This window comes from Haliaeetus leucocephalus, unplaced genomic scaffold (genome assembly GCF_000737465.1).
Source record: "Haliaeetus leucocephalus isolate CR32 unplaced genomic scaffold, Haliaeetus_leucocephalus-4.0 Scaffold802, whole genome shotgun sequence".
Taxonomy (NCBI): Eukaryota; Metazoa; Chordata; class Aves; order Accipitriformes; family Accipitridae; genus Haliaeetus; species Haliaeetus leucocephalus.
In genome coordinates, this window is record NW_010973238.1 from 4,272,872 (window position 1) to 4,299,205 (window position 26,334).

At 36.9% G+C, this 26,334-nt stretch overlaps 1 protein-coding gene across 1 annotated transcript in view; it reads right to left on the bottom strand.

The window, feature by feature from the left end:
• Positions 1-26,334, bottom strand: part of GPR133 (G protein-coupled receptor 133) — a 155,469-nt gene that overhangs the window by 114,626 nt on the left and 14,509 nt on the right. The window contains exons 5-13 of the mRNA XM_010581733.1: positions 26,136-26,315; positions 24,678-24,932; positions 21,054-21,118; positions 20,139-20,294; positions 17,531-17,590; positions 16,134-16,251; positions 15,096-15,206; positions 13,310-13,385; positions 9,736-9,877 (exon numbers count right to left, since the gene is read on the bottom strand). Coding sequence (XP_010580035.1) covers positions 9,736-9,877; positions 13,310-13,385; positions 15,096-15,206; positions 16,134-16,251; positions 17,531-17,590; positions 20,139-20,294; positions 21,054-21,118; positions 24,678-24,932; positions 26,136-26,315 — 1,163 coding nt within the window. The remainder of the gene's footprint in view (positions 1-9,735; positions 9,878-13,309; positions 13,386-15,095; positions 15,207-16,133; positions 16,252-17,530; positions 17,591-20,138; positions 20,295-21,053; positions 21,119-24,677; positions 24,933-26,135; positions 26,316-26,334) is intronic.

Genomic DNA, 26,334 nt, shown 5'->3' on the forward strand with positions numbered 1-26,334 from the left:
ATCAGGAAGACAAAAATAGATGTAGTATATTTACCATTTTCTGAGTGAAGCATCATTTGTTTATATGCATTTAAATATCGGTCATTCATGCTATATAAATCATTCCTGTAAGCTTAAGAGGTTTCACAGAGACATGGGCAGACATGCCAGAAGTCTAGGAACTTGAATACAAGCATGTGATAATGTCTTGGATTGGCAAGCAAGAAACACAAACCCACAATCTAAAAGGCAAAAAGAGTTCAAACTACACACAATTAATAAAAGTAGCCTAGCTCCCTCAATACTTGGTGCTAACATTTTGGAGTCAGCACAGGTGCAAAAAAACTGGCAACAGTTACACCAAAGTATCTCAAGGAGAATGTACAACAGGTTATTCAGATCCCATGCTACTGAAAGCAATAAAAAATAGATTAAATAAATATAGAGTTGCAGATGGCACCTCAGCTGAAATAACTAGTGAGAAATTTTGTAGTGAACTTTCTACTTGTTATTTACTTAATATACGTGCTGACAGAACTTTGCATTTTCAGAAATTATTTGTACAGAAGACCTTTGCTGTATTCCTCAAATATAGGCCCATTTAAGTGCTAGGATTCATCCTGTGCACCGAGTGGTATCATGGCAGTTCTGCCTCTCACAGATACACCTAAGCTGTTAGAGGCAGAAAACTGCCTTAAGAGCAATTCTCAGCACTTAGGTACATGGTCTACTCTAATTTACTTCTTGCCATATGTGAGAACACAGTAAAAAATAATAAGATAAATAGCTTAGGAAAATCTAGGTCTTAAAAGTTTGCCAGCGTGTGTAAGACTTCCCAGACAATGTACAATGTGACATGGCTGAAATGTGAAGGATCAAACTAACAAATCAAGGAAAACAGACAAGAACATCTTAAACTTCCCTCCACCACAGTAACTTCTCCAGAACCTAATCACATTGATCTGGAAGACAAACTGAGTTGAACCTGCCCAGAGTTAAGTCAATGGGTCCAGAGGATCCAGAAAGTCCTTTCTCTTTTTACTTATACATAGATTATTCACGATGTAGCTAATGGAGAGATAGCAATGCATTAGCATTAGATTCCTACTCAGTAAAAAACACTGGCTGCCAGTACCATCAACAGACAAACTATCTGAAACAAATCTTTATTTTTAGTCTTTGGACTTGATTCTGTTTCTCTTCAAGTCATTATGAAAAATGAAGAACGGAGTCCTACCCGTCTAAAAGCAACATTAGAACACCATTAGGGTGAGGACTGAAAGCTTGGCCCCATGGGAGTCTGCAATTCTACCACGGATTGTAATTAAATCAGAATTTTACCCTTTATATTTAATATATCTCTTTACAAAACAGTTTTGAACACACTGTCTCCAAGTGTGACACCAGTGAATTTGAAATTCTTAATCAGCAAAACTATTTTTAACCTTTTTTTAAAAAAAACAACAAAAAAAGATAGTTTGGGCATTCTGAATGTAAATCCAGGGGTTTACTATTTTAAATGCTACGGTTTACTTCTGCCACTTCAAAACAGTTTGACCTAATTGAGAGAGATTTTACAGGATCCATGCTCACAGTGGGGATTAGGGACTGGTGGTATGTTATTGTTACTTTTCTGTTTATAATTTTAATCATCAAAGTTATTAACATTTGAATGTTGGCTACTTCACCTTTGCAGTAACTTTTTTTTTTTCTAACATTTAATATGTATATATCTGTATTAACATCGTGCAAAGAAATACAATGTTTTAGAGCAGAAACCCTGACAGTTAATTAAATGTAACACAACTAGCTGGAACTCCTGCAATAAGCTATCACCACATGCAGGGATGCTTTGAGGATGTAGTCACTGATGAGGAACTTAAACAAGAGGAACTAAATTGAATTTAAAAATTGTGTTTGCAGCTGGGACAGAACTCTACATCACTGGACTAGATTTGATCATGTCAAATATAAACCCCACAATTTTCTCTTCCCCTCCTGTGACAAATGTTCAAAGGCAGAGAGTGATATAGCACAAGACACCACCGTTCTGTAAAATAGGATAACTGTGGAATTCAGTTCTGGGTTTATAAGTCAGCAAGATCTTTCAAAGGTTATTGCTTGGTATTGACTGACCTCCAACTGCTGATGCACTGTCAGTTGCAAGCAGAAATTTGAAAGAGAAAAAGCAGATGCTTTTTGCTGTAGATTGATAACACCAGTCACCAGTAGTTCTTTTCTTTAGGCAAGAGGTAATTTTATAGATACTAAGCAGAAGCTGGCATATAAAATTACCCACATACCCAAAGAATAAAAGTCAGCAACTAAACTTAAAATTGGAAGCAAACTTTACTTGCACACTTCCAAAAACATTCAATCACTTCATGATGCCCTTGCTCCTGTTGCAATATCCACCTCAAAGGCAAAGGACTCGTTTACAAAGAAATATCGAGGACTTGTTTCGTGACAAATGAGCGATAACAGGGGAAGTATTGTGCCTCCAAAGGCTTAAGTCTGTTCTGACATGGAAATGAAACCTTCTGTGAATTACAGCTTATTACAATGCAATCCTGATTCTTACAACAGGCAATCTCCAATGTGCTTAATGAAAATCTATATTTTTTGTTACTGCGCCTTTCTAGGCTTTTAGAATGGATTCCTGGGACAAAATAAGTCCTGGGATGTTTCTGTTAATAACATTAACAATACAGAACTATTGCTGTATTGTTAAGAGATGCTGTATATCATCATAATGACTACTGGTATTTTAAGGTTGCCCAGGAGCAAGAAAATTAGCTGCAACTATGTTCATTTCTCATTTGAACTCAATGGATTTTCTGTATTCTTTATAGCAAGGATTTAACTTGCATAACAAAGTGCCTAACTTCGCATTGATTTTTAAATTACAAGCTTATTATTATTTTTTCTTTTTGCTTAATTGTGGTACACTCTGTAAGAGTCACAGTTTAAACTGTATTTTTCTCAAGTTTTTCTGGCAAAGTCCATCCAGTGAAAAATTATACCTTTGTTCTGCAGATGTGGGCAAAAGTCATTGTTTTTCCTCGATCAATATATAAATTAGTCAACACTTAACTTGCCATAAAAATAAATTGGCTTCACAATGATTTGTCTCTCTCATGGTAGCACTAATATTTGTGTACAAACAGGAACTGGTTCTTCTCTCATTTTATTTTCCCGTCAGTAACGATGTTAAACAAACCTTCGGATATGGCACGTTGCTGGCCAGGCAAAAGACAACAGAGGATGATGTCCAGGTATCTTTGAGAGGCAAAAGTCCCATTGCCTCATTAAAGGTTGATGAAAGTGTTCCTTAACCTCGTCTCTATGTCCCTGAGCTGCAAGAGGACTACCAGCACTTTTTTATAACGGGAGCACAGTTAAGAGAGCAGGAGGTCTATCTTTTCCCTGCACTTGACCATCTCCAAAGGAGCACCCCAAGAGAGTACTTCCCAGCCACACAGGCTGCACTTACAATAATGAATGCTGGCGCTCTCATATGACTCCTGGTTCTGGAGATTTAAGAAAGCAATGTAACAGAATATGAGATGGGATTAACAGCAAAAGCTGATAAAGGTTCATTGACGAAGCGCTCTAGCGAGGAGCACAGAGGAAGCAGGTTACTGGAGGGTTCTGATGGGAAGCATTCGCTGCAGAAAATAAAAGAGCAGAAGCAGAGAAATGATTGAGAGAGGAGTTGGTCAGAAAATGAGGAGAGAAGCAGCTGTTTGAATGATTCAGTGCAATACTATGGTAGGAAAGATTAACACTTCATGGTCAGGCAGACAACTCCCTAAGCACTACGTTTCTTAAAATGAACCACATGGAGCAAAGGAACAAGATGGAACAATGCTAAATTAGTCCTAACTTGGTAGTATCTTAGTAAAGCACTTTTTCCCCCAGAATCAAACAAATCTTTAAAATGGCATTTGCATTTAACTTATTTGGGGGAAAACCAGCTACATTAAGAATTTCCAATTTGCATGTAATCTTCATGTAAGGGCCTCACACAGACAGTGTAACAGTCAGGAGTTTATTATTCTCCAAAACTGCAGCTGCACATGTTCCCCTTCTGCAAAAAGGAAAGGGAGAATAAAGCCCTGCAGAAAACTACAGAAGCCTCAAAGAGATTGAAACTTGCATACGAAAAGTTTTCTTCTAGCCATAAGGCAATTTTCTCAATGGCGTCAGTCAACAGCAGGGGGTAGGGGAAGATCAGTGAGCACAGTGTGCCTCATCCAGGGTATGAATGCTCCCTTCTTGTCTCATCACCTTAGTCAGTCCTTTACCCTCTCTGCACCAAATATGCCTGGATTTACACCAAGCTGGTATTTCTACGTGCTGAAAGATGGCCAGCTGCCTTCTATAGCTACTTTGTCCCCAAGAGAGTGTCAAAAAGTGACTTCAGTGTGGTCAAAGATCAAGGTCTGTGCTAAATAGCCGTATGGATTTTACAAAATATTGGTGCAATTTTATACCATTTCTCCCTCTGTTGCCTCTTCTGACACTTGCCAGAGCATGTTGTGTATGCATTTCAGCCTTGATATTCATCTCTTCTAAATTTCTACCCTGTGCTGTAATTTCTTGGATCATAAAAGTGAAATGTTAGTTCTTCTCTAGTTGCTCCTGCTATGAAAAACATCTTGCTAGAAACAGAAATTTGGGGAGGATAATCATTTTACAAAATGTACTGTTGCTTCATTACAAAACATCTGGACAGGTCGAGATTAGGCCTTTTTCAGCTGCAAATTACCATCAGTCTTCACATCAACACCCCCACACTGAAGGTGGTAGCTGATTTCTGTTATCTTGTTTGCTGGAGACCGTCGTTTTAAAGGGGACGGTCATTAAAAAGATCCATGAATGTAATTCTTCAATATGTAAAAAGTCTCAAGCAAAAAAGCCCTCAATGATCTCCAAATATCACAGGAAAAGCTCTTATATCTACAGAGGAGGATAATGAGAATTGTTTTCCGCCCCTAGCTATGTCATTGTGTTATAAAAGTGGACACTGTGGATAGAAAGAGCGGATAAACATTCCTCAGAATGGCAGAAATAAAACACTTCATCACTGTATGTTCATATGCAAAGAAGTAATTTTAAATCCTTCACGAAGTCTTCTTGCAAAACAATCTTTTTAAAACTGTTAATATTTTCATCAGATAAAACAAGAAGAAAGAGTAACAGAAAAAACAGTTTCAGGGATTGTGCAACAAAATAAACCATTGTTAGAATACTGACAATTAAAACAAAAATAATACTATAAGAAGTAAAACATACATGTCTATCCTATCCACAGGGAATCTTTACTTTGTAAGAAGAATTGAACAAGTAATATTTTTACCCTGTGAAAAAATTGGGATGACTTACTCATCCTGATTCATGAGAATTTCTATTTTAAGTCAGAAAACCATTTTCCACTAATGGAAGCTTGACCAGAAAATTTTCTGCCTGCTCTGCTGGTAGAAAGAATGTCAACCAGCAATATTGCTCCCATGAGAATCCAGCTGTGAGCCTGAGCATCAAGGTCTAAAGGCTGTCATTACTGATGTCCTCTTCTTTGTCCCACTGCCCCACAGTGCTCTCTAGAAAAGGAGGCGTTAATGTGTCATTTATAAATATTCCCTGCATTTTTACCTAATTGATTAGATATTAGCATCAGTTTGTACTGCCTTATGTTTCAAAAAGAAAAAGAAATTTAATCATCTCAAAAGCTCCTAAAATCTTACGTAAAAAGAGCAGACAATTTCAGAGAAACCCAGAGAATCCTTGCCTAAGAGAAGATTTAACCAACAGTGAGTTCAGCGGTAGAATGATAAATGCTCTGTGAAGTTTTGATTCGAGAAGTGATATTCAGTTCACAGACCTTCACTTTGTAACTTTTTCCTGAAATAGACGTGTTTTATTTTACTCCCTTTTGTTTTCTGTTTCTCAATGATTGCCATTTTTCCTATACACACTAGAAGAATTACAATTTTATTCAGCTGGGCCAAGCATCATTACAATCAGTACAGGAAACCGTATTCTCTTTTCACTCCTTGCATTTTTATACTTGTGAAATCCATCCAGTAGACTCCGCTGGAGTAGCTATAACTAAATCTGATCAACTGAAAAAAAGTCAAACTCAAATTTTAATAGAGAAAAACTATTTGTTTGGACTTATTTTTTACTTTTTCTTATTACACTTTCCTCTGTTAAACTAAGAACATTATGTGGAACAAACAGGCAACTATAAGAATGAGATTGGTATCCACTTCAAATGTTTCTCCCATTATTACAAGCAAGCAAGCAGTATTTTAATGGATGAAACAGGTTTCTAAGGCAGATTTTATGCTCTTGGTTTAATCATTATATTCAATCATAAACTTACATAAATAGCTTGACTGTTACTCTTTATTTTAAAGTACATATTTTAAGTGATCTTGCAGCCAGAATTTCTTTTACATTTTAAATTCTACTTCTATTTCATGAGCGATTATACTCAATCAAATGAAACCACTTCAGAGAGTGAAATAATATGTAGTATGATAGAAAGGACCTGTACTGCTACCATATGAAAGCTTTCAGAGACATGCAGTCATTCCCGATCTGCTCAAGTAAATTCACTTGAATTTATTTCTGTGAATTTACTTAAGTAATTTACTTAAGTATATTCACAAGTAAATTATCTAAATTTATATTATTTGAAATTATTCCATGGAATTCACTGGAGAGACAGCAGTGTAAAGGAGAACAGATTTGGCCCACTGTTGCCATACTTATGCACAACTGGAAGGTATACTCTATTCATCCATTCCTTAATATTAAACATACCCGCTAATTAAAAGCCAGGAGAGAAATTATATTCCCAAAGCCATACGTGGCAGAGGCAAGCAGTCTTCCTATCAAATTCAATATATATACACCACTTCAGCAGAGCTGCACACATTCTATTTAACTCCTTACTATGCATCTTCCCCACAGACAAATATTCACTGTATTTCTATCTAAGCTATATCTTTGTTTCTAAAGATTACTCACAGAATTTGGAATCCATATGCAAGATACCCAGAGGCATTTGGGTTGGTCCTGTTGCTCCCTGATTAATAGCTTTTTTTAGCAAATTGACACCAGCAGCAAAAAAAGACAGGAAAAGCAGAACAGAAAACTAGATGTATTTCCATTGCCCAGATCTCACACTATAGCTTTATTAATTCTCTTTACAAACTTTTGTGCATAGTTCTCCTTTTAAACACCTATTCTAATGTTATATTACACTCTTCCACTGGGAAAACAATGTAAATGAAATATGGCTAACAACAAATTAAATAAAATATTTTATGATGTCAAAACAGATTTTCTGTTTCAACACATTTGATGATTTCAGAATGTTTTGGTGTTTGAAAGTTTTTAGCATTTAGATTTTTTACATCTGATTTGGAATTTTAAAAGGAATTTTAGAAACCAAGCTAGGAGATATACAAAGTGCTTCACCATCAGATAACACTGAAATTAGGTTCTGGAAAAAGCATTGAAAACATCTCATGCAGTTGCATTTAGTTTTGATTTGAAAAACACTGGAGAAATGGATATTTAGTCCAGCATTGGACAAGTTTCTAATTCGAGTCCACAGATTGTTGTGAATTTTCTAACTGTACTTGTAGAGCAAAACTTCACTGCACCTCTTAAACTTCTCATCAAAGTAACAGTACCAGTTAATAAGATGTAAAAGCCAGCAGCAGATTATTACTGGAGGGAGTAAATAAGCAGATGAAGGGCTTCCTATCTTTCAGAGGAGTGCACCTGCTGTGCTTTATCCATCTCCTTTCAGGGTCATATGCCCAAGAGCAAAATCTAGCACAGTTATTAACCCAGTACAGTTTATTGAACAGAGCTTAATCTCATGCTCACTACACATTTAGAAATACTTCCCCCCTTATAATTAAAATTCTCAGAACTTTAAATGCAAATGTACTGACATGTATTTAGGGACTGATTTCAGACCACACTGAGCTACTTTTTCTATGCTGTTAAGACAATGGGATAAGTTTCCCCATTTCCCATGAGGATTTTAAAAAATAAAATAAAATGAAATTAAAAAAAAACCAAAAAAAAACAACCAAAAAACCACAGACATGCAAAAAAACCCACCACAAACCAAAACCAAGTCACACCTGAACAGGTGTTAGCATGATTAGTAAGACCTGAACATTCCCCAAAATGGAAATAGCTGTAGAATTATTATAGTAGATGATAGATGGCTGGCTGTGAATGCATTGCCAACTAGCAGAAAGAGCTTTGTGAGAGAAAACAGCCACTCCCCTAACGCACAATATAAAGCACACACTGCTCTAGGTAGAGCCTGAAACTCCTAATCAACCTGTATCTGTTACACACAGGATACTTTAGACAGAGATGTTCATACCACATTCTCATGGATTCTGCTGACTAAAACAGAGAAAGAGACAGATGATAAATGTAAAATTTCTATCTGTACACCAACATCCCAGTGATGTTCGCAGTGAAAGTTGACAGGCATTAAAAAAAAAAAGGCAATTTATTTAAGAACCTGCTAGTAAATCATCATACTGAAGCATGAGGAGGTACCTGAAAAAAAAAGCCAAGTACCTTTTATAAATGATCTATACAAAATACAGTCTTCACTTCGCAAGTGCCCGCCTCTAAGAGGCCAATGGGGACATTCAGGAGAGTCCTTAGTTTGAAAAACTGTCAGCAAAACAACACTTTTCATTTCTATGCCTTAGGGTTTTTTTCATATATTTGTTTTCTGTAGCCAACTCCATCTTTATCAGAATCCCAACAGGAAGAAGATAAACTGGCTTGAAAACAGCCATTGAAAGAAAAATATGATAACATATTCAGAAGAACATCTAAGAGATGTTTTCTAGGAAACATTTAAGAATTGAAATCTTTCTTTTCCATTTCCATTCAATGCTGTAAAGTAGGTCATAGATGCTGCATGCCTCATGCCAGCACCTCAGAGTTTGAACTCAAGTATTCTCCATTCCACTGACAAGACAAAGAGATGTCTGTTTCTCCGAGAGCAAACAAGCCCAGCTATTTTTCCAGTTTCTTGCTGGAATATACTAATTTGGTGAAATTGAAATTTCTTTGATCAGTTGGAGACAAGTTTTATTCAAAGTTTTCTCAGATTCTCATATTTCTTGTCTCTTGTTTCTCAGATTCAGAATACTCTGCTCTCTGGAAAGGGCAGTTCACATTAGATCAGGGATTCAAACCTGCTCCACTCCTATCCCAGGAGATGCTCTGTGCATCATACTTGTATCTGCCCTTGGAGGAGCTCCTTCTCTGGGCTTATTCATGAGAACATTCAAAACACCTCAGTTTTCTCAGTGTGGATTAAGTCCAAAAGCAAAAACGATACGCGAGTTCCTGGTTTTGACAGCTCTAATGAGAAAGCGGTAATTCATACCAACCTATTGCAGATGGCACAAACACATCGATAGAACAATACGTATAGAAAGGCCTAAAGCTATACTTGTCACTTTACCTTCTTTTTCAACATGCGCACTAATCAGCCCTCTGCAGTGACGGAAACAGAAGTCACAGAAGCGTAATGGTTGGAAAAAACATAATATTGTAGTCACAAATGCCATCTGAATTGCTACTAAAAATGCCCACAAGAATTACAAGAGAAATACAAAGAAGTCACCGTAGACACCAAAGTTTTGAACAGCCCTAACAATAGCTTAAACTGGTAGTTTCCATATCACTTACCAATTTGTGGGTGAGCTGGATGGTAATAAGAGGAGATCCTGACAGATTGTGGGACAACTTGGGTAGAGGTTCCACTTTGATAGAGATAAGATAACTGGTTGCTGAGATCATATAACCTTTGTAGGCAGCAGCTTCAGCAATCCTTGGAAAGAAACACATATATTAAAGAAGTAGAAAAACAAAATTTTTTTAGTTCATCCACAATACCCACAACAACAGTAACACAGGACCTCCTTTTTCCATTTGAGACAATGAATTTCTATAGGGGAGCAAGATCTGGCCCCAAAAGATCCTACAGGACTAGAAGCAACAGCTACAAAGTATAGGGAACATTTTTAGACATTAGAAGATCTGATACCATAAGCATTCCTCATTCTGCTCCTCTTTTGCAAAGGTTTACAAGCCTTGCTGAAAATGCTTTAGATAGAGAGAATCCTGTGAAGTAAGGGACCTAAAAATAACCTAAGCAAAGCAACCTAAGTGTGGAGAAAACATGCAGGGTGTCCAGGCTATCTAATTAAACATACAGTTTTAGTAATTAATTAGTAAAACACATACATTCTATATACTGCATATAAACACACACATAAGAATATATTTAGAAGTAATTTATTGCTTTACTTTGGAAAATTGATTATGTCCTGTTAGGTTTGCTAAAGAGTAAGGCAGGTCACAATACAAACAGCTGAACTTGACTAAACATCTGATTAGTCCAGGTAACTTTTTTTCTAGGCTGAAATAATTTTGTAGTACATATGAACTCTTATTTCTGCTTTCAGCTAAAACTTATGACTTTGGCATTTTCTCACGTTTAGGAGTAACTAAGATCCATTTGGCTGTACAGTAAAATTTTTTACACTATCAGTAACAAACTGTGGAGGAGTAAGATGGTCTCTCATCCACCTCTTCAGTATGTGAATGAATGGTATTTACTATGAGAAATATGAGCCATGGCAAATTAACCATCAGCGTGGGTTTCCAAACATAGCACACCACTGGAAAGAGCCAGTTTGCAAAGCACATTAAAAAACCCCTTATTTACATCTGCCACCTGTTTGCAATGGTTTCTTATTTTTCTTTCAGAAAAAAAAAAAAAGATAATTCATGTCAGACATAACAATAACTTCATTCAGTTCCCCAGCAAGGTCAGGTAAAAAAGAACTCATTTAGCATGACCCCAAGCACCAGTCCCCAGGTTCTGAATACAAAAAAACCCATCAGTATCAGAGATTACTTCTGCTCCCAGTAACCAGCACGTGAATTTAATTTATTCATCTGAGGGCAGAATTTGCTACTCTGATACGAAAGTTTAAGTTTAGAGAAGGACTCGTAGTGTTAAGACCACTATCCAACATTTTGAGATTTCTCCTTCATAGACTAACAGGATGGACATTTTTTCCACACCCATTATCTTTCATTTTAACTTCAGAGAGCTAGATGAATTTTGAAGCATGAAAAAACTTCAGCACAAGCAAGAAACAGCGTTTCTGTGTTTCGTGCTTGCATATGCAAGCCACTCTTCACTGCAGACCTGCATGTTAGATGGCAGTGAGTCTGTCATCCAATTACCTTCAGTGGGATTACTACAGACTTACACAAACTCTATATGAGCAGGAGCAAAAATGGGCTCAAAACCTTTTTTAGTTTTGATTTTTTTTTCTTTTGGTAAAGAATCAAAACCGACTCCCCTTAGAAACTGCTATTTATGTAGTCTGAAAATAGAAGTCATCTGCCTGTACAGCACAAAAGCGCCAAGAGTTTTGGGTTTAGATTTCTACCACAAAAGAAAAAAAATTGCACTTAAGAAGAAAATGGACAGGCCTCAAATTACAGGTGTTCAAGTAGCCCAGTGCTAGAAGGAACATAAAAGAAAGTCTTTGAAACAAACTACTCTGGGAAAACATCGTTATTCTACTGAAATGTAAGCAAAAAAGTTATAATAGTACAGCACAAAAAAGAAAACCAAGCAGAAAAGAAGTGCATACTTATTTTTAAAACATTTTTTGAATACCTGGGGTTTGATACCACAGGGGAAAATCGCCATGCTAGCACTCCCTGTATTACCAGGTTTTTACGTGCTGTTTTGGACAGATCTACATCTAGAATTTATAGACATGATTCTGTAGTGCATTACATACAGCAAACTGTTCAGGTAGCTTAGATTAATTATAGAAATATAGGAGATGTTTCTTCTCCAGTGTCTTTGTGTTTCTCTCTAACACTGCAGCAGGGCCAGATCCTTCCTTCTCAAAAATGAGTGCTAAAAAACACATACAACTCAGTGGAACAGGAATGGGTCTCCAGGTTGTCCTACTCCACAAAATCCAGAGAATGTACACAAAGATGGCATAACTGTTTTATTTTGCTACATCAGAGCCCCAGGAGCTGTAGACTCTACGACAATGCATTAGAATACATTTGACATGGTGTTTGCTAAACTTTGACCTAAGTTAAGACCACATTAATTGTCTTTCTCTCTTTGAGGAGTTGTTTTTAGTTTATTATTTTAATAAATTGCACTTATCCTCCTATTTGAAAAACATATGCTGTCATAAATTATTGCTTCTGTTTCTTCATGTCAGTAAGAAATATTGCACACTAATCACACGGTTCCTTTACAGCCACCTGCTAAGTGCACTTTTTTCAAGAGAGCAAGGTAAACAAAAGTACAGCTTGCTACTCGATTTAAAAATGCTATTTAGTAATAGCTGTGTGATTATCTCAGTGTGATCAATCTGGTCATAAGCCAGGATTCTTTACCCTGAAGTTCAAAAATTAGTTCCCATGATCACAACTTTCCATGTAACTGTATGTATAGAAAGGAAGGCAATCCTTGATATTCATGACAGCTGAGATGCTGCATCTTTCCTTCTGCTGTCACAAACACCACAGCAAAAAGTCACAGATTGGAAAAGACTGAGAGAAAATGTAAACTAATTTACATGCCCCAGTGAAGAGCAAATAAAAACCTAAAGTCATACTAGCTTAAAAGGAAGGTGTAATGATTTACATGAATGGCCTTGCAAAATTCCGTGGGGAACTGTATTGCCGAGAGGTATACAGCTCTGCATTTACTTTATCTTATCTGCTAATGATTTCATTGATGCAGCATATAAAATAAAAGGTCTTTAATGCATTGTCTGGTCTCCTGCTACAAAATCACCTTACAGGTTTCTAAGATTCGGATTCACATTTTATGTAAAGAGGGTTATTACGTTTTCTTACTTGCTTAAGTGCAAGGTTTATCTTTATATCTGTCAGGAGAAAAGATGTAATTTCCTTTCATGAGACAGATTAAAATTACAAAATTCTAGTACCAGATCTGATGAACAGAAGGAGAGGACAAAGGAAGACAAACATGTTGCTATGGGAATCTATTTTACTACAACATTAAATAAAACATCTAATGGAAGTTTTAATCTCTCTCCAGTTAATGACTACATGTCCCCAGTATTGCAGAATCAGGATTATGGCTTGTAATTTATTTACAGTTGATAATGACTTGACTGTTACAAAGGTATACCACAAAGGTACTAAATAAGCTGTTACACCATGAGACATCCAAGATACTTACTTGGTATCCATAGGGTTGATATTATGAAAGAAATAATGCATGTTATGGTAAAGCAGGCCAACAATGGTAATCCAAGCTGTAAAAAGGGAACAGGGGTTAGTCCTCAGAACAACAGTTGTAAGCAAGAGACACTTCTCTCCTAGACCTGAAACTCCATGTTAATTAAGAGCCTTGGCTTATGTACACTTTTATATCTTTGCTTTAGCAGATTTCTTATTATTCTTTTAAGTGGAAAAGTATGAACACCTTACAGTATGGCACAGGCAGCAGATATCAAAAGTAAAAGAGAAGGATGCCTCCCCTGTGCAACTGTACTTCCAAAAGAAGTTGTTAAAGCAATCAGTTGTCAATTCTAAATCCCTCCCACGTAGCACTAGAAAGGGTCACATAACATACCAGAGTCAGTGTCTCAATGGTAGCTACAGTAATCTCAAGGCTACTTGACCACCACTTACATTAACTAGCAGTTTATGAAACTCAAACACAGGCAACCGGTTTCCACTTCGGTTGTCTGTTTGCTGCCTGCATTCCAAGTATTTATGGGTTCTCCGGCATCTGAGTGAAGAGACAGATGCATATTTTCTAAGTGTCAGCCACACAGATGTCTTTTACAATCCCTTTTGTTGGGTTCCAAGTATTTATAGTGTCAACTCTTTAAGGTGGAATACTAAATTTTTAGGTTAGCTCATTTGGACAGTGTAGAAGTGTGGCCTGAAGGCTGAAATTACTCAGAAGTGAGCTTTAGCTGGAAAAAAAGCTAAACATTTAATGGGCTGGATCATTTCAGGATACCAAGCATGATAATGTTCTGAAGAAAAAAAAAAAAAATCTGCATGGTGAGACACTTTATAAGTAGGATAGGAAAAAAAGTCTTCTTGCATGCTATTTTTGGCATTACAAGTTGGTTTGCAATTATAGTTATTCAAGCCTCAGAATACCTGCAGTGAAGTCTCCAGCCAGAGCCCCCTGCCAGTGCAAAGAAACAAAGCTGTCATCACAAATCAGGTAGACAGTTCAGTAATTATTAGAGTATTTCTCACTGCAGGTTATCTGCAGCTAACTTTGCACTTTATGAATAGGGACCAACCTTCCTTCAACAGAGGTGACTGCAGAAAGGTCTCTGGGTGTATAAATTCTGTGGGTTGGAATTTAGGGCATAGAGGTAGATTTTCAAATATTTGAGGACACAGGTAGATGTTTTTGTAAATAGGTTCCTTCAAACCCTGATTAAAACACAGATAATTGACTTCAAACATTGTTATTTTAGAGCCTTAACTAAATCTTTGGATTCTTGCCATACCTTGCTTTTGAGATTATTAAAATTTTAGCCTAGGTATGGGTTTCCGAGTTGTGCCTTTTTGCCTTGACTCTAGTTTACATCGTCATTCTGTTTCTGTAGCTGCTGTTGCTTAAACCTGTCATTTTTTAGTTTTTCATACAACATTTTAAGAGCGACTTTGCATGAAGGATTAAGTAATACCTGATCTGACATCCTGGAATTTCTTAAAAATAACCAGTTCAGATATTAAAAATAATTTATGAAATTGAGATGTAAAAATTAAATGGCTTCAGTCTCTGTGGCCCAGCTGCGTTATTCAAAATTAATACAAAACTTCTACCACATTAATCATTCGTTAGTATGACAGGACAACTGCTGCTTCTTTAGAGCCAGTGACCAAATTGGTTACTTGGAAAAACAAAGCAAACCAAAACCTGTTTTCAAGCAAAATAATTTTTGGATACCCTGTTCACAAGAGTCTGCTCCTCCCTTTAAATTTTTCCTTACCTTTTTCATGAAAAGCTTCACTGGGAATGGAAATAAAACTCTGTCCTTGAGATGGAAATCGATAGTGGGACAAATTCAGAGTCTGAGGATGCATTTTGACCAAGGTGTAATCTGTGTGATAACCCAAACAAAAATATGATAAAATCAATAGCCTCTACAACCTACTTGACTGTTAAACTAGACTTCCCTAATAGCTATTGCAAGTATTGAACTTAAAACCCCATATGTTTGCAGAAAATATAGTAAATTCCCGAGTATAAAATTGCCTTTTATATCTGCCTCCTTTATGACAGAGAAGGTGGTACGCATGCTGTTAATATACCATGGATCACTTCACCCATGCTCAAACACTGAGCTTACCAGGGCAAGCAAAACAGATTGATAACACACTCTTCCACTGACATTTGAAGACATTATTTCAGACCTCCACTGCTTCATTTGAGAATGCCAGTGTCCAAGAGTACCTGCAGTGATTAATGGTACTGGTGACTGCTCGGGTTATTTGCCCTCTCACACAGGTCTCAGCATGGCAGAGCAGAATGCCAGAACAGATAAATTACCTTTGCTACCTGCAGCATCCAAAGACACGGATGAAATTAGGGTGCTAGGATGCTAAACAGCAGTAAAATAAAATCCTCCTAAAAGGTCAAAACTATTCCTACTATTGGCAATCTCTTGCAAAAATCTTGCAAAATTACGCTTTTGTAGCATACAGGCATTTGCAACTTCAAAGTGCTGCATAAGAGCTCTAGGCCCTTCAACTACTTATTAGTATAGTACAGTATTACTAGACAAATTTCATAGAATTCATATTCTAAACCCTTCCCCAAATAACCTCAAGGAAGTTCAAGTAGTCAGAGCTGAATACCTCGACTAACTGCACAGTCATCTTTCTACAAATGAAACACTATTTTGTATTGAAAAGAGAAAATTATCTGGTTTGATTTCCTCCTTCATGTTGGCAAAGGAGGAGTTGCAAGCACAGAAGAGTTTAGGACATCCAGACAGTCCAGAGAGAATATTTCTGCTAAATCCTACCTGCCACAGATGATGTGCCCTCAACAGTTAAAGGTAACAAGTTTTCGTCCAGATTGCGCGCCACATGAGCCATCACGCTGTCAATAGTTTGAATTAAGCTTCCAAATATGTGAGCAGTCTGGAGGAAGAAGAAAGAGAAGCCTCTACAACAAGAGAAACTGCAGTTCATAGCACAAAATGCCAAGGCGCCGTGTTAAATTCCTGTGTGACTTATCATACAACCGTCCAAAGTCAAATGTGACTTTCTCCACAACCTTTTCCACATATAGTGAATAAAATGTTACACAAATTGATGCCAGCCAGAGCCTGACCTTATAAAATACTATGTTTTACAGAACATCTCCAAATGACTCTCCGCTCCCACCAGCATTTGACAGTCAATTATACTCAGGATTCAGTAGAATGAGGCCAAGAACTGAGCAGGTTATTTTGACAATAGATAAAGACTGGTATCAGGTCTCTTAATCAGGTATCTTTATTGGAACATAAGATGAGACACTACAGTTTGGCCTTTCTTTCATTTTTATTAAAATGGTCCCCAGTATAAAGCTACTTTCAAAGCATTTACATGTCCCCTGGAAAACAACCCTCCAGGTTGAAACTTGATCCATAAAATCTCAGAGTGAATGCATGTTTCAATGAAAAAGAAATCTATTTTATCTGAAATCTATTTACATCAGAGATGATCAAGGATTTTAAGCTAAAAACTTAAAACAGTTAGACTTTTTTCTTTTTCTTAAAAGCGTTTTAGACTTCAGTGAGACCTTAATTTATTTTAGCCTCGCCTCCTCTCAGTTTAAAGTCTCTCTGTTCTGAAATCTGTGCTCCCTTAAGGTTCAAACTAAAATCTCAGGAAATTCCTGTGTTCCTCCTGCAAGTATTTCTCTGCACTCTAAAAGGTAGACTAGAAGAAAAGGAACATTGATACAAGTTACTTTTCCCTCTAATAGGTTTAATCTCTCTCAAAGCTTTGGTTCACCAAACAGGTAAGCACTACTGCCTGTTTCACATCCATTGAAAAACATCAGTCTACAAAACAAATATAAACTTTTAAATATCAAAGTTCAGTGCTAAAAACGAGTAATTAAACTTATTTAGTGACAATATCTGTTATTTTATAAATACAATTTTGTTTCATTCATCCTGAAATATGTGGAAACAGCAGCAGATAAGTTTCACTTACTTTAACCCTCAAAAACACATTATAAAAGAAAACGACACGATTTTTTTGTCTGTGGATCTTTACTGCAAATATGAAAGTGACATATAAGAAAATAAGGAAGTCATACTGCCAAAAAGTCCTAACAAGATGAATAATAGAGGCAACCAGTTTCATTACTGTCCATGTGAAATTATGCAACCAAAGTAACCTACAAATCTAAGCCCATTTCTCTTACCTCTGGTACATCAACCCAGTTGGGCAATAAAAGAAAGTCTTCAATAGCTTTTAAAAATGCCTAAAAGATAAATAAAAATATATTATTTGATTCTTTATTAGTCAGCTACATGTCCTGGTAAGGATCCAAGGCAGATCTCTGCTAGGATTTTCTTAGGTTTCTTTTAAGATGACAAGCCCATTTTCATTCAAGTCACAGATTCATCTCTACCTGCCAGCACTCTCATCACGTTCTGTATGGTGACGTTTTAGAGTAACAGTTTATTTATTAAAAGTGACACCACTGTGAAACTCCCAAACTGCAATCATTATACTACAGCTGAGATGACAACACTGGAATTAAGACGAAAGTGAACTTATTCTCCCATTTTATCTGAACTCATATGACATTAATACCTCTTTTATTCTTAGATGACTAGCTATTTCAACAGCACTAGATAAATATCTGGGTCCCATTGCCTGTACAATTCATTATCTGCTTAACTTTTGCACTTAAAGGTTGTTTTTGAGGTCAAGATCTATCATAGTGGGCACCGTTCAAGTGCTTAGCACGATACAGCCCCTGTCCTAAGGAGTCTTGCTGAAGATGACAAATAGATGACATCTCCTGCTTAAATTTCTCTGTTAAAACCCTTTACCCTAAACCCAGGACCCAGCCCAAATTGCCCAGAGCATTCAGTGAGCATCTCTTTTCATGTCACACCATCACTCCAGATTTACTCAAAAAAGGATGTGTTAGACCACTGGAAAGGGAGGGAAAGCAGGAGTGCTGGAGCTACTGAGCAGAGCAGCATTATAACAGAAAACACAAGTCAGATTTGTCAGAAGCAATGCATTATAAATGAGTGTCAGTAATCGGAAAGTTTATTGCATATCACTTAAATCAAATTTTCTTGTGCTGCGAGGTATATGACAAACAGGACAGAGATAACTTGCCAGTAAATAGCATGCATGCTCAGTGCCCGTCTTTCAGGGAATTAGCTGCAGACAATACAAAGCCTAACCATCAATCAGACAAATGACAGAGTCTGTGTGTATGATCAGGACTCTCTTGTGTTTACTTCCCAAAATAGCTTTGCTAAAGATAATAGTGTCCTACATTTCTGTCTGCACATCACTTTCATGGCACACAAAGCAGCATCAGATAGCATGAATGAGCAACCAAATGGCAACCAAAATGATGTGGGAAACAGGTACGATATCTGACAGGATGATGCTGTGTTTTCAATTTAAAGCCCCCACAAAATTTTGAGCAAAACAAAGGAAACAATGTATTAGAGCTTTTTAGAAGGGTTTTTTGCTACATATTGAACTGTGATCCATGAAATCCAAGCTTTACAGTTTGCAGATGCCAGGCTTCTAACACAAACTATCAACTGCTGTCCATGTAGTTTTCAGTAGCATTTATTTATATTGTTTGTCTGAGTAAATAATCCTTGCCACCCTGGTATTACCCGTAGGCTTAAAGGAACAATCACTAGTGAGGCCAGAGCTGATTACTGTAATAATAGCTTTCTACCCTGCTGAAATCAGGGAATTAGATGCCCACTATTTTACAGAAGGCTATGTTAGCAGAACATGACCTCTTGTCCTCAGCTCAGACTCCAGAAAACACCTTTTTTTTTTTTTCCTTTGTGAATTAGCTTAAACAAAAATAAATTACTCAGTTAAGCTTTGGACCTGATCTTTCCATGAACCAGTTTCAGTGGAGATTTGTGATATGTCTGCTCAGGAGTCCTGGCTGTGACTGGAACCCGGTGCAAGATAAAGCTATTAACTCACAAAAGCTAAGGACATCACCGTCACAAACAGGTCCTCTCCCACAGCTTTCCACCTCCAAAGCAGAGTTGGCAGAGCAGGCTGTGTGCCTCTGCCATTGCAGAGTCCAACAAGAATAACACACGACTTTGCAAAAGAGAAGCGGAGGAAAGGCACAACTTGCCCTCTGCTCACTACAGGAGCAATAAATGCTTACAAAAGGTTGGGCAGACAGCAGTCAGCTGATAACTTTTTAATTCTCTAGTGCAGGTGTGAATCTCAAAGATAAGAAGTTACAAGGTTATACTTGGGCAGTTACCCAGGGCCAGACTGGTACAGCCACAACTAGAGTGCTCCCTGCGTCCAAGTTAGTTTGCTATTAACTCGCATATGCCTCCCTTTTGCCACCCTAACGACCCTGATTACAGTGTCTTTGTGTCCTGCACCTGACAGACCACTGTCAAACTCTGCTGCATTTTCGATCAGCTGGGCCATACAGAGAAATGCTGAATTTTTTTCCAGAATTATATATTCTTCATTGGATGCACTTGAATTAACAAATTATTTTCTCCTCTGCTTCCTGCTCAACTAAATCATCATTTTTGACATGTGGCCATGGTTCCAGGTATTTATAATTTATGCATTAAGCAATATCCCCAAGAACTAATGAGCTGTTTAAAGTATTTTCTCTGGTTGAAGCTCACCTTCTGCTACTCCCTAAAGTAGTTAGTGCTTTTTTCTTGTGTATTTTTTGCAATCAGCAAAAACTTTCAAAGCTGCATTCGACATTCCAGCTTCTGGAGGAATATCAGGGTGATCTGGCTCCACATGCAGTTGTGAAAGACACTTACCTCCGTGAGGCTTAGAGCAACATTTTCCGACAAGGATTTGTTGGGCAAGCTGAAGGACACGTTCTCCAGGTAGACCAGCATGGTGTCGGGGGAGCGGAATTTCCCTCTCTCCTCGGTCAGGTTAGTTATGATGGGATGATAGGCATTTGTAGAGAGCTACAGGAGAGAGATACACCTCATCAGGTATTATTCCATAGGGCAGCCATTATTTATTGTTTTAGCCCAAAAGGGAGTTTGAGGCACAGCAGAGTGCTGTGGTTACACACAGGAGACTACATAAGCTAAGGGAAAAGGAAAGCACACAGATAAATGATAGGACGAACTGAATATAGAAGCATAGCTTCATTTTTTTCATTAGCAATTCAGGTCCTACCTGTCATGGTTTCCTGAAAGCCTCTGTGAACAAGAAAACTAATAGAACTTTGACACTGCAGATCGCAAGAAAGTGAAAATACACTGCAGCAGGCTGATTACAGCTAATTGTATGTATTCTGCATATGAAAAATTAAGTTTTCATCATTGCTAAACAGATGAAAACTATTTTTGTTATTGTGGTGGGAATTTTTTTCCAATTTTAAAGGAAACGAGGAAAAAATAGCAAAATGTTTTTGAGTGTCCTGTATCTTCAAAGTTCATTGAAATATTTCAGAAGTTTCTACATTTTTTTCCTTTTTTTAATCTAGAAAATATTTTTATTTAACAATGAATTCCCTTTATCTGTCCTACATTAAGAGTTCTGTGGTACTCCTATATTCCCACAGCGGCTAAAAATTCTCCCTATGCATATCTGAAACTGTTTATAATTGGGGTACTAAAATAAGTGCCATTAATGAAAACTGTGAAGTGAGGAGGATCTGTAACTCTAATATATACAAATTCTGACATTACAGAAAAGAGTTATGAAGACTGTCCTACCACAGGTTTTGTAGTGGTTGTCATCACGGACCATGGAAGTGTTGAAGAAAGCCAGACTTGCACACCTGGGGAAAATACATACACAAATGAAAGTATTAATAAATCTGATATTCCCACTGCATGTTGAATCAGTTCTAACTGAAAGTAGTGTATGTGCTGCTCTGTGCATTTTACTTATTTGCAGTACTGTAGCTACACAGGCTTGTTTAAAGCATTTTGTTTACTGATTCTCTCATCAATTATATTTTGTCATCTTTATATAGATGAGCCTTACAATTTAGTCTAAGTCTTAAAGACTTAAACCTTTGTTTGCAAATGGGAAATTTCAAGTGTTATATGTCAATAAAAAAAGGACAACTATACAATTAAAACATTGGCATACGTCTTCCTTCTCTAGCTCTTCCCCAAACATTTATGCAAAGTATTTAGGGAAAATTAAAAAAAAAATCCTATGTCTTAACAGAAATAAATAATAACCTGTAGGCACTTCTGAGAATTTCATATATGACCTTGCTGTATTTCTGTATGGGATAAATTGAGACTAGGAACATGCAGGCACTGGAAAAAACAAGACTTAAGCCTCAGCTATGACCTCCAAATGCTAATGTTTACTTTTATCTTGAGTCTAAATTGCTTGAGTGCCAAATAAAATCACACCCATGAAGGCAATTTCAGAAAGACTTCTCCACATGAAAAAAAAAATCTATAAGAAACAAAGCCAATGGAAATGCTTATGTTACTTGCAGCAAAACTAAGGCACCCTCAAATAAAAGCGCATTGGTAGAAATGATGGTATACTAAAGCTTTTTGGGGCATACCAGTTTTGCATAAAACAAATAACAGGGCTCAAGGAGTCAAAACACAATCTTCATTGGTAGTTTGAGCACATTATAGATAATGTCTCTGTTATGTGTTTGTAAGTTGATTTCAAGCAACAGTGAGGTCGCTATTAATCAGACAGGCTTTACTAATAAACGTCACCCACTAGCACTATATACATTGAAAATTACCATATGAACATGCCATAAATGTTTTGTCGAGACAGAAAGAATAAACTCGATTTTGGATGGTTTCCAGTTGCTCCATTTTAAAAATATTGATTCCTTACTGTGCAAAGGGATTTATCGGTCATTTGTGATAGAGAAATAAAGTTTTCTTCTAATCTATGTCTTACCAAGAAATTATATTTGCCAGGAGTGTGGTATTTCAGCACAATCAAACAGTAGTTGCATATATAGGACACATTTTTCTCATGGATCCAAAAGGAACATGATTATTCATTCTATTAAAAAACAAGCTGTCCTGTTAATTTTCTTATGTCAAACCACATTAGTCCAGCTTCAACCCTGCTTTAAGCCCTCCAAAGTCAATAAATAGATACCAAGAATAACTTTTGTTTACTATGTTGATTAATATTGCAATATCCATTGCTTCTTGTGAGAATGTTCTAACTTCATCCATCAAACTGGAATTTTTATAAAATCTGATAGGTCCACTACTTTGAAGGAAAAAGCAAAGAAATCAATACTCCACATTTCTCAAGTGCTCCAAATCACCTGAGCACTTTAAAATAACATTGGCTTGAAATTCTTCACACTTACAAAAAAAAAATATATATACCTGGCATCGCTTTACATTTTAATTCCTAAGCCCCTAGAAAATACACATCAAGCTTCACTTTCAATTAAGAGGCTAGAAATTTATTTTCCACAGAAAATTGATAGTTCCAGATGACCCTGAAAACCTGTTAACTAGGGATTTAAGAAAAAAAAAAAAACATCTAGTGTCAATGCAAAATTGCGGTAAACTCATAAAAGCTCACAGTATGAACATCTCAATGTGTAAATCAGGGAGTTTGCTATACAGCCCTCCAAAAATCAGCAGGGATTGAAAGGTAGGATACAGGCAAAATTCTGTACAGCTCTTTAAAAATTTAGACTTTAGCAGAGTCTGAGGGCCCAACTGTTTCTGCAGTGTTTGAAAAGCTAGCTACAAGCATTAATGTCCTGAAACCAGGTATTCTGAGCCCCAGTAAGACTCTTTCCAAACCAACGTGTAGAGGAAAGAAGTAGAAACTTAAGTCCTGAACAGGATTTGCATTCGTAGAAAGAGCTTTCCATGATGCCTTGATTATTTGTTAGAGTGAAGATGGGAGGGCAGAGGGCTTCAGAGGATGGTTGCTGTGAGTTCACAAGAATTCAAGGGGGGGGGGGGAGAGTTCTCTGTATTTATATAAGTCATACTTCTCTGACAGTGAAACAGAGCACACGTATAGATGGATCAGGTCAATTTGAAAATCTGCTGCTCTTGAGCTTAGCAACATAACATTCTTCTTGAGTTACATTAAATCAAAGAATGTGATTTATGGTAGCTTTGAGTTGGATAGTGTTATAGTAACCCTAGATTGTTGCAAAAGATATAACAGCCAAATACAAAAGCCTTTGTTCCAACATGACCAGAACATTATGAAGTTAATAAAATTTCTTTTTTTTTTTTTTTAAAGATTTTAAAACTATTTCCTGTATCAAGTGAATACTCTCCCAATCAGAATTTAAGGCTTTCACAGGAATCACTTTTTAAAATAAAAAGCTTGAGCACAATTGTTATTATTTGTGTGGCAAAGCAAATAGATTGCTTCATTATATACTAGATGGAGGGTTTTCTTGTTCAGTGACTTCAATTCTACATAAGCTAGGTTTTATTTCCTTTTTGAAAAAATATATTTTGTATATATTTGACTGCTATAATCAGACCTAGAATTTAAACACATACATTCTCCTTTCCAGGCATGCATCAGAAGTTCTGTGTTATTCAAAGAGTTTACGTTGTGAAAATGATTCCCATGGGTTTAAAAGCACAAGAGTTATGGGTGTAACTGCTTTAGCTCTCAGTAACCTAGTAAGAATAAATGAAAGCAGGGAAACTGCCAGTGAAGCCAAATGTTCCAGATGCCCCATAGCTTTATTCCCAAGATGGATATTTTCTAATTGTTACTCACACACAAGCACTTAATAGCAACAGTCTTTCTTGTAGTGAAAAGTTTATAATAAAGATCCATAGAACAACTAACTGACAGGGTTTACTGGCCAGTCTAAGACTTTTTTCTAATCCCTGATTCTTTGCCTTTTATATTACATTTCAGCTGTTATCTTTCTTTTCAGTTCACAAGCATACATGAGTTAATAAGTCTTTATTATTCCAGGAACTGGAGAGATAACCACTGTTATCCACATCTGCTAGAATACACTGTGTGACTTGGATCCAAGTTACACAACAACCAGAGTGCAGGTTAGACATCCAGAGCCAGTCTTTCTTAATACTGTTCCGCCTCAAGTCTAATTATTGCTCCTCTCCTCTTGCTCCTATGGGATCTAACAATGGCGCGATACTTCTTGTCTTTGTAATTTTTTATGACATTTTGAAGGAGCTAGAACCCAGGATGAAAAGACTGCATATCTAAAGACAGCTGAGAGTTTCGGTGACATTCATACCTGACTTCTTCTGCCTCTAAAAATTACATTCAGTAGCTGAAAGATGTAAAATGCACACAAATCTTACACACTAAACATTTTTAAGTCAGCATCTTTGCAGAAGATGAATTATGACAACAGTGCATATACTCACCAATAGCAGCTGTAAAGTACTGCTCAATTTCATTGGGGGTGAGTGCCCTTTCCCATATAATGAATTCATCAAATGCCCCATTCACATAGCGCTTAGTTTGAGCCCCCTGTGTCCCAGTCAGTAGATTTGCACTGGGGTCTCCATAATCATAGAAAACTTTCCCATCTGGATCAGTTGTGTTTAGAGTTCCATTGACATAGACTTTCAGTCCTTCTCTTGATTTCCAAGTAAAGAGAATATGAGTCCAATAAGGACCTGCAAAACATTAAAAGTCACAGCAATATCCATGAATCAATTCCATTTAGAGCCCTTCCTGTTCAGGATGTTTTTGCTGACTTGTGCAATGCTATAGAGCTGTATAGGAAGTGCTAACAGTGAATTATGGAATGCTGATGTCATGTATATGAATCTTTATACCCGTGGGGAAGCCCATACTTTGGCAGAATGCCTGTTAGCTTTTGTTTGAACTCTCACTTGGACTCACTGCAGTTTCATAAACTACACTTGCTAAGTATTATTGGCCAAGATTTGAAGTCTCTTCAATACTGTCTCAAAACTCAGTTCAGCAAGAACTGCATAAGGACTGCAAGAACTGGAGAACAAGCAAATAGGCTAATTAAAAGTTGCCACAGTGTCTTTATTATACTTGAGAGGCTGAAAACATAATATTAATTTTCACTTGGATTGGATAATCCACAAACGTGTGGAATCATTCTTACCATTCAGCAGCTTTTCTCTTAAAATAAGATTTCTAAACTGCTTTATTAAGCTTTATAAAACTCTGCTCCTACAAGGTGAGAAAGGCCTATTTTACCAATCTACAGGTACTCAAATTAAGGCAAGAAAAGATTTAGTGGTTGTCATTGACATTACTAGAAGACCAGAGTTTGTTCCAGTCACTAGGTAATACTGCTTCCCAACGATACACAGTTTAGATAGAAGCAGTAAGATATGTGATATACCAAAATGTTTATTAACACATGACATAGCATACAAACCTTGACACTCAACAGATAACAAAATGACCAAAGCATTAAACACCCAGTTAAAGAGTTACTAAACAAAGTCTTAATTTACGAGGCAGTACACATATCCAGTTTTAGAATATACTGAGAACTGTCAGGGATTAACCTGCATTCTTCGCTTATGTTTCCATCTAAGCACTCGTTAATCTATTGATGTCAATAAGAATTCCACTTCAGAAACAACTGGAAGTTGCGTCCAAGGACTGTTACTGAATGGCAACTGTTCTATGATACAATATCACTGGGTTTTCAGTTCACACTATATCTCTCTCTCCCCACATCAACAAAATTCTTAAGCACAGAGCTCTGTAGTCATTTTATATATATCCACTTCTTTCCTCAAGTTGTGCTGTTACCACTACACCTCTCTGCAAGAATAAAGTAAAATATAACAAAAAGAAATTAATAAAAAACAAAATTTTATAAACTTTACCTGGCGGACTAAAGCTTGCTTTCCACTTCATCATTGCATTCCCACGGACGTAAAATTCCACTGAGCCTTCACCTTCATTTGAACAAATTTTGAAACCACTGGAAATCACTTGCCCACCGGAGGCAGGGAGAAACTTAGCTTGCTGGTCTTGAGTCTTCCAGAAAAAGGAAAATGTTACTCCTGATGAAAGCAAGTGAGA